Below are 16,242 nucleotides of genomic sequence, written 5' to 3' on the forward strand. Positions count from 1 at the left end.
ATTTCCTGCCCTGCCTAGTTTAGCCTGTTTGCCTGATCGTTTGACCCTAGCCAGCCTTGTACGTTGATTTCTGCCTGATCCTTTGGACTTCTTATTGTTTGATTAAACTGCCTTACCTGCACTTGCTTCCGTCTCAACCTACATTACATGACAATTTGGACCGATGAACAAAACAAAAACGATAATATAAACTCTGGATGTGATGCACACATATACTCATGATACCTGCCCCCCCCAAAAAAATAAATAAATAGTACACCGAGACCAATTTCATGTTTTTCCTGAGCTTATTCTTCACTCTTTCTTCATCATCTTCCAGTGGATTGTGTTCCTATAGGTTTAAAAGTATGTTTAGTTTGGGTGTTACTTTAGATTTGTTGAGTTCAGAAGTTAGAGTTCATGTCTTTATGAACATGCGGAATGAAAGTATTGTTTTAAAACATTGAAGAGGTAGAGCAGGTTACACAGTAGTCATCTACTGTGAAAGTTAAACATTGGACAAAATTATTCACTCTGGTATTTAGTTGGCATTTAGAATTTGCCTATTTACTGTTTCTTGAAACTAAGTGATAGAAAAAGTAAACGTTCACCAAAATGGGACCTTTAATGCAGCGCTTGAGGTGAAGGAACATACGGTTTCACCCCTGCATTGGCACTAAAAGACATCTGAAAGTTTAATCTAAAAATATTGTAGTGAACAGCAGTTAAAATGGCATTCTACATTGTGATTGGATCTTACAAAAATGAACATGAACAAATGCCTGGCATCATCAGATAAGCTGCTAAGACAACTGCCAGACACTTCTTACATGGCAGTGACGGAAACCCCCTTCACCCACATCTGCATGAAGAAGACTTCTCATTGGACCATAGATTGACCCTAACCACCAAACTCATTCCTAAAGTTTAGGCCAGCACTGCCATAATAAAACCAGTCCATTCATACACATGTTTGGAATCCTTAACATCTGACAAATTGTGACATCCAATTCACATTCATGTAAATGTGGCATTCCCGAGTGGAGGGAAACGTTTATGCCAAATTTAGTAAATCCAACTACACCACCCTGTGGGAGAACCAGGGAAATACTCCCAAATAAAGGCACACATAAGTTTTACCACTCTGGGCAAGGAACATGAGAGTGAGACATGAGTATGAATAAAGATTATATTTTATTATGACACTTAAGCATCATTAAAATTTAACATACAAATATAAAATCGCTCTCCAATGAAGCACAATAAGGATTTTAAAACTAAGCACTTCTCCAGGCCCAGGCTTAGCAGGGACCGGGCAGGCCAGCTACAGCTCAGGAGGTCATCCAAACCCACTGCAAGTCACACCAAAATCATCAAACACTACCTACACTATAAGGAAGTCGTTGGGTTGGCACACTGAGCATGCTGTGAAACACACCACCGAATAAATGCAGCTAGCCTCCCCTGCACCACCAAGACTCACTGGCTCCTGGAGAGAAAGAAGACACAGATTAACCCAAAAATTACACAAACACTAAACAAACAAAGAAAGACAAATATTACAGACACTGTGGTGTGGTGGCTATAACACCCAGGCCCACTGACACCACCACACAAAATAGAGGCAGCTAACAGCACCGAAGCAGAACCAGAATTATGGTAAACTGTACAAATGAAAAGTATAGCCACTACAGTATGGAGACTATAAAGCATAGCATACACCCCATCAATAGTAAGGTGGTTGTGTGGAAAAACAAACCTCAAACATGTTTGAGACTGGAAAACATTAATTTACCACTAAGCAAAACAATAAATAAAACCATGAAGCAAAACAGCAGAAGGGTCACATGTAGCATCTTAGGCTAGGGGTTTGTCTTAGAGAAGATTTAGACTTAACTACTCACTCTCACCTTAACACAAAGATCAGAGTGTCAACCTTAATCTACCAAGTCCCAATGTGAACAAGGGAGAGGTGTACTTACCATTCGGTTGAACAAACACCAGACATGAAGTTGTATGATCCCTCATACATATACATATCATCCAGCCACCAGCTAAACGTTGTGATCACTGAACGCGATCTCTGGTGCCAACTCGCCACAATGCACACGCCACCAGCGCCGCTCTAAGACTATAAATAAACAAATTAGCCTTGAGATGTTCACCTCATTACAAGCCTGAGCAAAGCCTGAGCAAAGCCTGAGCAAAGCCTGAGCAAAGCCTGAGCAAAGCCTGAGCAAAGCCTGAGCAAAGCCTGAGCAAAGCCTGAGCAAAGCCTGAGCAAAGCCTGCGTGGAAATGGGAACCGGAAATGCCAGGGGAGCGAAGAACTCCAAATCACTGAGACACCTATGCGCCTACCAAAATAAGGGTCCTTAAATAATCGGGTATCTCCCACCCTATTGGTTTGCCAATGCCATACTCCGAGCAGAGCCAATAGGATAGTTAAATCACTTACCCTGCCCCATAAAGTAATTGTTCAGTTTCACAAGTTTCACTTGTGTCCTGTTTCGCTATTCTGTTTTGTTTTGGTTTTTTTACTTTGTTTGTTCTCTGGTTTTGGTATTCTGGTTCTCCTTTGATATACTGTTTGCAGATTGCTTGACCCTTTTGCCTGCCTTGACTTTGAACTTGCCTTATGGATTGGATTTGTTTGCTGGACTTAATTAAATAAAACATCTACATTGTGACACTTATAACTACATAAACACCATTTCTTATCATGTTTGGACTCAACGTGTTCAGCACAATGCCTGTAATATTTTGAAACAGGTTTGGAAAAGAAATAATGCATAGGCTACACTTTAAAGACACTTCTCCAACTCTGTACTTTATGCTATGCAAATGAGTTCCACACTGCGGCCACTTCTGGCAATAGCCAATCACGTTGCTGGAACGGAAAGGTGCCAGATTACAGTCTCCTCCTTAGCAGAAAGGGATAAAGGGACAAATCTCCCCGATCTGCACCTGCTTTCTGGGTTTCTAACCTGATGAGGAAAGAGACATTAACATAAACACCACATTCTGAGTCTTCGGCCCATGAGGTAGAATTCATTAACAAAAACAACCGTCCTGACAAAGAGAGAGGCAACAGTACGATAAAGGTTAAGCATTTTTGCGAGCAAAACCTTCCCTTCAAGGTACCTTCAGCTGCATGTTCCAGACTGTAAGGATCCCCGCATTGGCAGATATTGTCTGACCCACACAGGTCCTCAGTAACACAGCCCCGCCTGCAAAGGACGCTGTGACGACTGTCCAGACTCTAAGGATCTTCCCGGAGCAATAGGAGTTCAGTATTCTCCAGCCCAGCGTGGCAACACCTATTGGAACACGACACCAGTGGACGACGTCTCTGCCACCAGACTGCTCACCCGACCTTGTGGAACATTTCTCTGGGGTCAGCTCATAACAAGTAATAGTAAGATTATTTATTTAATGATAAATAAGCATTTATTTATCACTTGCCAGAGCCTTTAAGTGGTTTCCCCATAAGATGTTTGCGACCATATAATTCTCTTCCATTGCATTTATCCTTTCTGTCTTCACTTCATGTATAATTTTTTATGTGTGACTTGTGGCATCTTTTGTTTATTCATTAGTTTATTATTCGTTCGCAGTGCATATTCATTTATTAATATCTTTTAGTAGTTGTGATATTTACTCTTGCATGTCTCAGTGTTAATAAAATTCATTTAATTACAACTGTGTCTTCCTTGTATTGATGATCAGAGGCTCTACTAGTTATCCACAATCTCGCAAATCCTTCAGATAAATCAGCTGGAAACCTCCATTTACATTCATTCTAATTTACAGTCATTTTGGATTGTTCTCATACTGTTAATGTGAAATTCCTTACCTGGTTCTCCGAGGTAAAAGGAGGGAGGGGTCATGTGACACACTCGTACACACACCTTAAGTGACATGTGACCAGTAAAAATCACTACATAATTGCTGCCCCATGTGAGACTAACTGAGACTGAAATTAGCCTTTTGTTTATCAACACAAAGGAATACACCAAAAGATTGCAATTTTGGTCAGTTACTAGTTGTGTGGCAGGTGGTTCCTTCCAGGCCTGGTTCATAGTTTCAGCTCTGTGGTACTATGTATGAATAAGATTTATTGCAGTTGATTTGTTTGTGGTTTATAGAGCTGTGTTAAAAGTCTTGTACCGTTTTACAGTGGCAGACATCATGTCTCAGGAAACTGTAGTGTTAGAGGACGATGTAACTTAATTATAATTAGTTGCTACCAAATTAAAGCGAATGCCTTTTATACCTGCAAATCTATCAAATTGTTTTAGAGTTTGTGTGAAACTTGTCACCACGTATCTGTGTGATCTCCGTTGTCCCATTGACTTCAAACTATCAACACTTTGTGTTAAACATAAGAGACAATATATATTATTATATTAAGTGTATAAAGTATCTGTCAAACTGATTTAACTATACCTGAACATCTGGCTGTAGAGCTAACCAGTGCTGTTAATCCAGGACATATAGAAACAATTATGGGCTCAGCAATATATTACTCACCACCAGGTCTCAGAAATGAAAAAGCTGAAAGATTAAAATCTAGACCTAGTGTAATGAGTATAATGAGTGTAATGAGTGTAATTACAGCAAACAGGCAGCCATTTTCTCCCAAATCCTTTATTTAAAAGCGCATACAGGAGTGTGTGTGTGTGTGTGTGTGTGTGTGTGTGTGTGTGTGGGTTTTCTACAGCATCCAGGTGACAAACTCACATGATAAAGTACATGTAGGAAACATTAATTTTCTTTTTTTTTTAAATATGTAAAATCATTACAGTAAAGTTAATAAAGTCACCTCATCAGCCTGGACCTTAGTGTTTCATAAACTCAGTAACCTTAAATATTACATTAACATGTGTAATAACACAACACATCAAATCGGAAAAAGTGTGGGGGGAACAACAACAACACTGTACTGCTGTATACTGTATAACTTTACTGTGTCTATAAACTAATAGAGTATATAACATACACATTACAAACACAGCACCAGTCAGATGTTCACACACCTCGTTACCTCTTAAATGTTTTCATTTAGACTACTTAAATTCTTTAAAACATTTACAATCCTGTTAAACTCACTTTAAAGTCGATGTCTGTGTATTTCCAACATTTTAATGTAAATAATTTAACAAATTCCACCATGAAATTAGTTTTCGATGAATTAGTTCTACATTTAGTTCTAAATAAAGATAGAATAAAGTTTTCATTTAGAAAATCTGCTGAGATGCTGAGTGTAAAACTTCTTCACTTCTGATTTACTGTTCAATCACACACACACACACTCTCACACACTCTCTCTCTCTCACACACACACACACACACACTCACACACTCTCACACAGACTTTCTGTAATGAGACAATTAACAGATTATTGTGTGGAGAGAGAGGGTTTGTGATTAGAGGGAACTCTGAGATTAAGATTAAAATCCTCCATCATTCAACACTGTTTTTATAAAGAATCTACCGTGTGGAGAACATCTGAGAGGTGCTGTAGGTTTTCTCCATCCTGTTCCCAACAACGTTTCTCTGATTAAAACAACAACAACACTACTCATCTACACTAAAAAAAATGTTTTTATATATATGTATGTATATGTATATATATATATTCTAAACAGCATCACTTTTAGGTTAATTTTGTAAAAACAGTCAAAATTATTTAAAGTGAAATTTTCAGATAAGTGCACTAACCTTTGTAATTATTATCAAATATAAATCCAAAAAGGTTTCTGTTATACTGTGTATAAATATTTCCTATTGAACTAAAAACTGCAGCTGCCACTTATAAAACACTACAGAGGAGACCCCATATACTGCCTATAAATATACCATATTATTTAATAAAAATCCACTTTTATTACCTTATAAACTATCATAGCGAGTAAACAGACCTGAGAACCTCAACCTCAAAAATACAGACCATAATAATCACAGAAACTGTCAAATAAAATAAACCTGTTTAAATATTTTCAGCATTAGAGCGCAGGCAGCGATATTAATCGTTTTATTAAACCAAATTAACCAACACTTTTAGTTATTGTCAATTTCCAAATTGTTAAGATTACATTAGAAAACACCTCTGATGTTTTTCCTGTGAGGCAGACACCACTATATATGTATATATAAATATATATAATATCCTAACTCCACCTCCATCCTAACCACACCCCTTGACTTAACCCCACCCATATCTGAACCACCTTCGTATGGTAAACACGCCCCTCACCTTAACCGCATTCCCACCTGATAAAACCAAATTCCACTGTGTGTGTGTATATATATATATATATATATATATATATGTGTGTGTGTGTGTGTGTGTGTGTGTGTTTAATATCAAGGAGATAAAATGTAAGTAAACGTAAGTAAAGCTCCTCACCCTAACTCCTCCCACATCCTAACTCCACCCCTTACTCTAACCTTAACCATTCAGAACTGTTTAATCTCAGGAGAGTGTTTGTGTGACACTCAGACGTTTTCCTCTCCTAAACTCAGATTAATCAGATTTCTGTTCAAATAAAAGATCAGATTTTTAAACATCATGGTGTAACTATCAGCACATATCTAATAATCAGACTGTACCCCTCTGATCCTGAAACTCAGCGTTCTCACCCTCTCATTTCTGTTTTTCCGGCTGCTCGATAAGTTTTCCTTTGTGATATTTCTGTCCAATCCCATAAGGCACATGTGCAGAGATGGTGCCGGTCTCCGTGGCTCCCTCGATGTGGAACATCTGATCATCGAAGAAGATGTGTGGTTTGATCTTCTCCAGGAGAGGACCTTTGGGAGCTCCAGCGAGGAACAGTGCCTCATCGATCTCCAGTCCCCAGCTGCGCAGAGTTTTTAAAACTCGTGCTCCCGAACTCGCCGCACTGCGCGCCGTCACTAGGAATGTGCGGATCGGGCAGTTCATCCGCTCGTTCTTAGCGTAGAACTTCCTCTGCAGTTTCCCCAACGCTTCCAGGAAACACTTCAGAGGACCCTGTGGAACAATGCAATAACTTTACTGTCATAACTGTCCAAGTCAATAAGATGGTGTACAGATGATGATATCTGCTTAATCAAGAAGATTATGATGTTTATAATTCTAATCAAACCTGAGCAAGTGGTGTGTTCACGTTTGCCTTCTCATGCTCAAAGAACTCATCGAGTCCTTGTTGTTTCACGATGATCTCTGACTCGTCTGAGAAAAGCACGGCATCGCCATCAAACGCTACTCTGAGCTGAGATTCACTCAACTCCATCTTCTTATCCGGAGTAAACAGCGTGGCTGCTGCGATGCCTTATGGACAGATAGACTTAGACATAAATACTGGACATTTAGATGGAAGTAATTCTTCACCTGTAAAAGAATAGAGCAGATGCACTATACAGCCAAAAGTATGTGCACCCCTGACCATCACACCCATGTGTGCTTGTTGAACATCCCATTCCAGATTTATTCCCCTTGTGCTGTTATAATGAGCTCCACTCTTCTGCGAAGGCGTTCCACTAGATTTTGGGGTGTGGCCATGGGAATTTGTGATCATTCAGCTACAAGAGCATTAGTGATGTTGAGGTCAGGCGCTGATGTTGATGTGAGGAGACTCCAGTTCCAATTCATCACAAAGGTGTTCAGTGGGGTTGAGGTCAGGGCTCTGTGTAGGACATTCGAGTTCTTCTACCTTCTTCCTACCTTCACACACCACATCTTCATGAAGCTCGCTTTGTGCACAGGGGCGTCATCATGCTGGAACAGTGTTTGGGTGCCTCTTAGTTCCACTGAAGGGAAACTGTACTGCTACAGCATACAGAGACATTCTATACACTTTCTGGCAAAAGTTTGCGGAAGGATCACATATGGGTGTGAGGTTCAAGTTTCCACATATTTTGTCTGAGCGATCAGACCAAGCACAATCCTAAACACTCCCAAGAATGGTACAAAAAATACTAAGGACCAGGATGATGGGAATGGTGTCCACACGGGAGCATCTGGACCTGGACACTCACATTACCTGGCCAGACTCAGCCTCAATGGAGCCATCCTGTACACTGTGAGATGGGGGTCAGGTGCAGTTCCAGTCACCTAACAAGAATGTGATGGTCAATCTTTGACCAAACGGACCCTTGCAATGGAAAACAGAAGTCCATGTATTCCAACCGGTAACGACAAAACAGTGTTTCTCATTTCCTTCATAAAAGTCCAGTTTGATAAACAACCATACAAGCTGAAGCTTTGGATCCAGACAGCAAAGATGTTCAGTCCTCAACATTCACTTCAGAATTCTACAAATATTCTACAGATGTGAAACTGTATGAGCAACTGGTGAGATCACACCAACTGAGGAGCATGGACAACTTATCTATCAAATGAGTATCAGGCAGCAGATTCATCCCAGGACTGAGGGAACCTTCAGGGAATTACAGGAATGTCCATTCACATAGATGTGTATGATTGATTATGCGATTGAGTGTGTGATTGATTACATGATTGATTGTGGGATTGATTACATGATTGATTACATGATTGATTATGTGACTGGGTGTGTGATTGAGTGTGTGATTGATTATGTGATTGATTGTGTGATTGGGTGTGTGATTGGGTGTGTGATTAATTATAGATCAGTGTCTCAGGTCCTCACCCTCCTCGATGGCCTCCTTCACTTTCTCCGAGTCTTTAGACAGATACAGGTTTGTCATGTATGCCTTCAGGTAACCGACTGGACTCTTACCTCCAGTCATGCAAAACCTCTCTATCAGCAGGTCTGTTCAAACACACACACACACACACACACACACACACACACACACACACACATTACATTGTAGCTATTTCATAAAATACACTCACCACAGATTCACATTCATAATATAATATATAATAATACTGAATGGAAACCTGAAATTGTTTTATAGCATTATGCAGGGAATAGTGCACAGACGGACATTTAGGAAATATAACCTGTTATAACTGTAGTAATTAATGTTATTATAATATTGATGATGTCATCCTGTACCGTAGTGATTGATGGTGTTGATTAGCCGCACCCCCACCTGGGCGTGGTTATTAGTCATTAATACGATATCAAACAGCTCCTCACTGTCGGGGTACAGCTCCCTGAGACGAGCGTTCACCGTCATCAACGCCTGCAGGCACAATTAATAAATAAATAAATAAATAAATAAATAAATAAATAATCATGCAAATTAAGAAGAAGAAGAAAAATATTACTACTACATGAGCAGTGAGTTATGGCAAGCATGCAATTACCAAAACTCAGCATGTGATTTATCACGGCGAGTCCCAAAATCACTGAAAAGGTTGGTAGTGGGGGTCAGAACACAGACAGCAACACACCAGAACAAGCCATAATCACAAAAACAGGGGAAACATGCGAGGGGCAAAACCAGGAAACACTACACACACAACTGAAACTGGTAAATAAGGCTTGAAACAATAAATACACAAGAAGACTGGACAAAGACTCAAACGAACTGATCAATGAGCTAAAACTGTACAGGTGAACACAATCAGATAACACAGCAATCACAGGACCAGAACAGAAACAAAAATACATGGAATTCAAAACAAAACAAATAAGAGCAGTGCTTGTCCCTATTTATATTAAATAAGAGACTGAGTTGACACTGCTGTGGACTTCAAAAGCACATTTCTACCCAGAATGCATTGCTGCAGCTCCAGCAGTGATTTGGTGAGTTAACAGGATTTTTAAAAGAATTGTATACTGTGTTAGACTTGAGTATGTGTTGGAAACAATGGTGGAACAGGAGCACACACACACACACACACACACACACACACACACACACACACACACACACACACACATACATACATATATATATACCCACACACACAATACACATACACATATACACACATATACACACATATATATATCCACACACACACACAACACACGTACACATATACACACACACATACACACACACACATACATACATATATATATATATATATATATATATCCACACACACACAACACACGTACACATTTACACACACACACACACACACATACACATATCCACACACACAACACACATACACATATACACACACATACACATACACACACACACACACACACATAGTGACCTTGACAAAGGGGAAGGCAGCTCCGGGTTTGAGTGGTTGGTTCTCATTTTGTTGGTTGTAGTTGACGTACTTCTCCAGTCCTTCCTGCTCGTAGATCTTCCTCTCCTCCACCATGTTGAACAGAGTCCGAGACGAAACGGCGATCGTAATTGCAGTGCTCGGCTTCGGCTGGGGAACACACACACACACACACATACTATAAGGGTATAAACACTGATAATAACAGATAATAAGATCCACAGATAAAGGAACCAGTTGCAGATGTTTAATCAGAGTACAGTATTTAATCATGTGATAAACATCTGGTCTCTGGTTTGCTCATTAGGGATATATATAAATAAAAATTTTATATCCAGATTTTTGTAAAGCTTCTTTGTGCTAATGTCCGTTGTTAAAAGCTCTATACAAATAAAACTGAATGGAATTAACTTCTCACTTCCGGATATGTTTCAGTTTAAACAGTGATCAGGTTATTAATGATGAGATTAGAATTAAATGAAGTATATTTTTGGACACAGAGAAAGTCCTTCATGTTTGTGTTCCCTGTAGTTACAGTAACTCTCAGTTCTCCTGCTTCAACACTCGGTCTGTTGCTCAGCTCATATCAGCCCTGTGACAGCCTCCTTACACCGGCTTCACAATATATTTTATATTTATTTTAATAATATATAGAGCGTTACGTGCTCCTGCTCCGGAGTACATTAGTGGGTTTTTAACTCCATGCTCTCAGAGGCCTGTTTCACGAAGCTGGTTTCGGTGGAGATCCGGGTAACTGTGGGTTTAGTTTGAGTAAACTCTGGTGAATTGGTTTTTAGCGGGTTTTATCTCCATGGTAACTTGCACGCCACAGCTAACCTGCTCCAGAGAGGGTTTTATTCTTTGTAAGAGATCACGAACCCAAAATGGACCATCAGCATAAATCTGACGCATCAAAGTTAACCCTTTAGTGTTTGTAGTGAAGGCTTCAGTGTGTGTGGAGAACCCTGTGGAGCTCTTACTCTATGTGTTGTTCTTCAGTTCTTTGCGAGTGGAACATTTCATGTGGTTATATTATTCCTGTCCTAACCCTAACTCTATCCTAATATATTTTCACAAATTGATATTTATTTATTAATATTTAATTTGTAAAAATTGACGTTTATATTAAATGAAAGTAATGAAATATGTTGGGGTTAGAAGTTTTCAATCCATTTATTCTGATTGTGAGCCTACAAAGTAAACTTACACAGTAACACAGTAATGTCCCCGAGCCTTGCCAGCTGAAACGGTGTGATGTTTGTGGTTAGATTTAAATTCCTCGTATTTCTACAGAATAGTTTTTTCTCTTCGACCGGAAGTACACACACCTGCTTTATTCCATGTTGAACGCTATCGGCTGTTTGCTGCACACGTCTGGTGTTTATGTGCTCGTGCTCGTGCTCGCTGAGTAAACACCGATTCAGGGATAAAACCAGAGTCATGAAACCTGTTCATCTTAATTAACCCGGATTAGATTAATCTGGTTTCATCAACTCTAACCTACTCTGTAACTCAACTCGCTTCCTTAAACAGGCCTCAGGTCATCAAGACTGGTTCTGCTGGTTCTGCTCCAGTGTCCCATCTGCTGATTAAAGGTGACTCCTGCTTTATAGTCGGAGTCCCAAAACCCTGGGACAGTCTCGCCCTCAGTATAATATCCACTGCTTCAGTCGCTGCTTTTTAATCCAATCTGATAACGTACGCTGTTCCTTCATGGTTAATCCCTGACTCACTTTTATATCACATTTTAGCACTTTCTGCTATTCAGATTGTTAATAATTTTTTATTTTATGTTCTTTTTGTGTTCTTATACTCTGTCACGATTTCCCCTTGAGCCAGAGCTGCAGTATTGCAGCGTGCTCAGAAAACCGAAGCCCAAGCCCGTTGCGCGAGCTCTTTACGAACGCACACTTTTGGTTCTTCAATGACATTGACTTTGTTTATGTATATGTTATGGTTATGTTCTGTCTCCACCACTGGTTTGTCATTGGCTGTTTCCCCAAATGTGTGTCATCAGTGTTTTCAGCTGTCCAGTGTTTATCCCATGATTATGTTTGTCATTTAAACCCCTCGTGTCTCTTAGCACATTGCGTAGTATTGAGTGTATTCTCCTTCCCAAGTGGTTGTTCCTTGTTCTCGTTCTCATTTCATGTTTACTGACTTTGTTTTTTGTTTATCGTTCTGAATTCTAGCCTCGTCCAGTTTATGCCTGTTTGTAGATCACCTGACCCATTTCAAGTTTTGACCACGCTTCTGTATCATGATTCGGATTTGTCTGCCTGTTGTTCGTAAATAAGTCTTTTGCTGCACTTGTATCTGTCCAAACCTCCATTAGGTAAATAACGTGACATACTCATTATCCTTTCTTGCTTATTCTGTATATTTTATTCACTAATTTACCTTTTTATTGCTTATTTTATTTTGATAGTCATCTTGTTTATATTTATATATAATGCTCTGTTGTATTCACTTTTTTATTGAATCTGGTTATTTATTTTATACACTTTCCCTTGTTCCTGGTTTGTGTTTTTACGTTAACATGCACCACTTTTGTGCTGAATAAATATAAATAACATAATAAACTATAAATAAACTATTATTAATGTTAATAGGAAGTAGAAGAAGAAGAAGAAGAAGAAGAAGCAGTTATATAACGGAGGGGTGTGTGTGTGTGTGTGTGTGTGTGTGTGGGTGTGGGTGTGTCCTATTTCCTGGTTATATATAATTAAAGTGTACTGATCTGTCGGACTTTATCACTTTTTCCTGTATAAAAGTGAATTTGTAAGAGTTTGGATTTTCAGCTCCTGAAAGTGAATCTGTTCAGAATTTCCAGCAGATTTTATCTGAAGTGCACAAACCGGAAGTGAGGAGAAGAACAGTTCAGGAGCAAGCGGAACTACACAGGAGAGTTTATTAAAAACTAAATCATTAAAATGAGATAAAGAGTGTAAACAGTGTCCGATGATTACAGTATTAATGACACCGCGGTGTTTGTTTGTTTGTTTGTTTTTTCGCTTCCTCTCTGTAACACACACACACACACACACACACACACACACCGGGTGAGAGTGAGGAAGTGAATATACTCACAGGTCTGGGCTTCTTACTCTTCAGGTTGTTGAAGAAGACTTTGGCCGCTTCCCAGTCCTGTTCCTCATCTCCGCTTCTTACTGACGAGTTCTCCTCTGTTTTACTCATCTTACTGTTTACTGACTAATACACTAACACAACACGATCGGGGTCCGAGAGAGAGAGAGGGAGGGAGGGAGGGACAGAGAGACAGAGAAAGAGGTGGGCTGGGGCTCAGGAAGTGAATGAGATCATGACGAATCTGCTAGACTGAACACCAAGTTTAATTATTAAAGCAGCCATTCAGAAACAGGCTTTAAAGCGGCACTAACCTTTTTGTAATTCTAACATACATTCTCTTGAGCAAAAAAGCCTCTCAGCATGCACAACACACAGGACTCTGAGGAGGAGCTACAACACAGAAGACCACGTCAGGTTCTTCTCCTGTCGGCACAAACTCACCCAGACTGGACAGGAAACCAGAAAACTTTCATTGGTTTATTGAAATGTAAAATTATTGAACCATGAATTTAACAGATGTAACGTGTTCTTTAAGGTTCTGTAACGTGTGAGGAAGGAGTCTCCATTGTCAGCGCTTTGTAACAGTCAGAGTAACGCTGTTTATACTTCTCTGTGCTTTCTCAGTAACATGCTGTTTTTTTCTTTATTAACATGAAGAGAGAGAATAGAGAGAATAGAGAGAGAGAATAGAAAGAGAATAGAGAGAGGATGGTGAGGGAATGAGTGTTTATAGCTGCTATAGCGTAAGTAAGAACAGGAACTGACTCGTTTTACTGAGTAACTATAAATGGATAAAAAAGTATGAGGTCATTTATTAATAAATATAAATTGTACACAGTGTTTATTTGCCATCACTGGTTTTGGCTAGCAACAACAACTCACTCTATTTCCCAGCAGCTCTGTAAGTCACATGACTTCACCATGTGCCTGTACTCGCTCACACCTGCGTCATGCTGTCCTTTATTAGCATCCCTATAAAACTTCTCTGTTTCCTGGCTTAACGTTTGTTGTGTGTTACCTGTGGTAGGTGTGTGATCACTAGCGGCGGTTGTGTAGTAACTATCGTAGGTGTGTGATCATTAGCGGCGGTTGTGTAGTACCTGTCGTAGGTGTGTGATCACTAATGTTTGTTGTGTAGTACCCGTCGTAAGTGTGTGATCACTAGCGTCTGTTGTGTGTTACCTGTCGTAGGTGTGTGATCACTAGCGTCTGTTGTGTAGTAACTATCGTAGGTGTGTGATCATTAGCGGCGGTTGTGTGTTACCTGTCGTAGGTGTGTGATCAATAGCGGCGGTTGTGTAGTACCTGTCGTAGGTGTGTGATCACTAGAGGCGGTTGTGTAGTACCTGTCGTAGGTGTGTGATCACTAATGTTTGTTGTGTGTTACCTGTGGTAGGTGTGTGATCACTAGAGGCAGTTGTGTAGTACCTGTTGTAGGTGTGTGATCATTAGCGGCGGTTGTGTGTTACCTGTGGTAGGTGTCTGATCACTAGAGGCAGTTGTGTAGTACCTGTTGTAGGTGTGTGATCACTAGAGGCGGTTGTGTAGTTCCTGTCGTAGGTGTGTGATCACTAGCATCTGTTGTGTAGTAACTATTGTAGGTGTGTGATCACTAGAAGCGGTTGTGTAGTACCTGTCGTAGGTGTGTGATCACTAATGTCTGTTGTGTAGTAACTATCGTAGGTGTGTGATCACTAGCGGCGGTTGTGTAGTACCTGTCGTAGGTGTGTGATCACTAATGTTTGTTGTGTGTTACCTGTGGTAGGTGTGTGATCACTAGAGGCGGTTGTGTAGTACCTGTGGTAGGTGTCTGATCACTAGAGGCGGTTGTGTAGTACCTGTCGTAGGTGTGTGATCAATAGCGGCGGTTGTGTAGTACCTGTCGTAGGTGTGTGATCATTAGCGGCGGTTGTGTGTTACCTGTGGTAGGTGTGTGATCACTAGAGGCGGTTGTGTAGTACCTGTGGTAGGTGTGCGATCACTAGAGGCGGTTGTGTAGTACCTGTCGTAGGTGTGTGATCACTAATGTCTGTTGTGTAGTAACTATCGTAGGTGTGTGATCACTAGCGGTGGTTGTGTAGTACCTGTCGTAGGTGTGTGATCACTAATGTCTGTTGTGTAGTAACTATCGTAGGTGTGTGATCACTAGCGGCGGTTGTGTAGTACCTGTCGTAGGTGTGTGATCACTAATGTTTGTTGTGTGTTACCTGTGGTAGGTGTGTGATCACTAGAGGCGGTTGTGTAGTACCTGTGGTAGGTGTCTGATCACTAGAGGCGGTTGTGTAGTACCTGTGGTAGGTGTGTGATCAATAGCGGCGGTTGTGTAGTACCTGTCGTAGGTGTGTGATCACTAGAGGCGGTTGTGTAGTACCTGTGGTAGGTGTGCGATCACTAGAGGCGGTTGTGTAGTACCTGTCGTAGGTGTGTGATCACTAGCGTCTGTTGTGTAGTAACTATCGTAGGTGTGTGATCACTAGCGGTGGTTGTGTAGTACCTGTCGTAGGTGTGTGATCACTAATGTTTGTTGTGTGTTACCTGTGGTAGGTGTGTGATCACTAGAGGCGGTTGTGTAGTACCTGTGGTAGGTGTGCGATCACTAGAGGCGGTTGTGTAGTACCTGTCGTAGGTGTGTGATCACTAATGTCTGTTGTGTAGTAACTATCGTAGGTGTGTGATCACTAGCGGTGGTTGTGTAGTACCTGTCGTAGGTGTGTGATCACTAATGTCTGTTGTGTAGTAACTATCGTAGGTGTGTGATCACTAGCGGCGGTTGTGTAGTACCTGTCGTAGGTGTGTGATCACTAATGTTTGTTGTGTGTTACCTGTGGTAGGTGTGTGATCACTAGAGGCGGTTGTGTAGTACCTGTGGTAGGTGTCTGATCACTAGAGGCGGTTATGTAGTACCTGTGGTAGGTGTGTGATCAATAGCGGCGGTTGTGTAGTACCTGTCGTAGGTGTGTGATCACTAGAGGCGGTTGTGTAGTACCTGTGGTAGGTGTGCG

General features: G+C 40.6%; 1 protein-coding gene and 1 long non-coding RNA gene across 2 annotated transcripts; both read right to left on the reverse strand.

Annotated features, from left to right (window-relative positions):
- Positions 1-1,154: 1,154 nt before the first annotated feature.
- On the reverse strand, positions 1,155-3,690 carry LOC128629160 (uncharacterized). The gene is made up of 2 exons (XR_008393465.1): positions 1,962-3,690; positions 1,155-1,468 (listed from the first exon to the last, which is right to left on the reverse strand). It is a non-coding gene; the product is annotated as an uncharacterized LOC128629160 (long non-coding RNA).
- A 1,059-nt stretch (positions 3,691-4,749) lies between these two features.
- nt5c1bb (5'-nucleotidase, cytosolic IB b) lies at positions 4,750-13,451 on the reverse strand. Its single transcript, XM_017455613.3, has 6 exons — positions 13,241-13,451; positions 10,133-10,300; positions 9,009-9,138; positions 8,634-8,756; positions 7,110-7,294; positions 4,750-6,994 (listed from the first exon to the last, which is right to left on the reverse strand). The coding sequence occupies exons 1-6, from the start codon at positions 13,346-13,348 to the stop codon at positions 6,629-6,631; spliced, it is 1,080 nt and encodes a 359-aa protein (XP_017311102.1). The 5' UTR covers positions 13,349-13,451; the 3' UTR covers positions 4,750-6,628.
- Positions 13,452-16,242: the final 2,791 nt, after the last annotated feature.

Source organism: Ictalurus punctatus, chromosome 25 (assembly GCF_001660625.3).
Source record: "Ictalurus punctatus breed USDA103 chromosome 25, Coco_2.0, whole genome shotgun sequence".
Taxonomy (NCBI): Eukaryota; Metazoa; Chordata; class Actinopteri; order Siluriformes; family Ictaluridae; genus Ictalurus; species Ictalurus punctatus.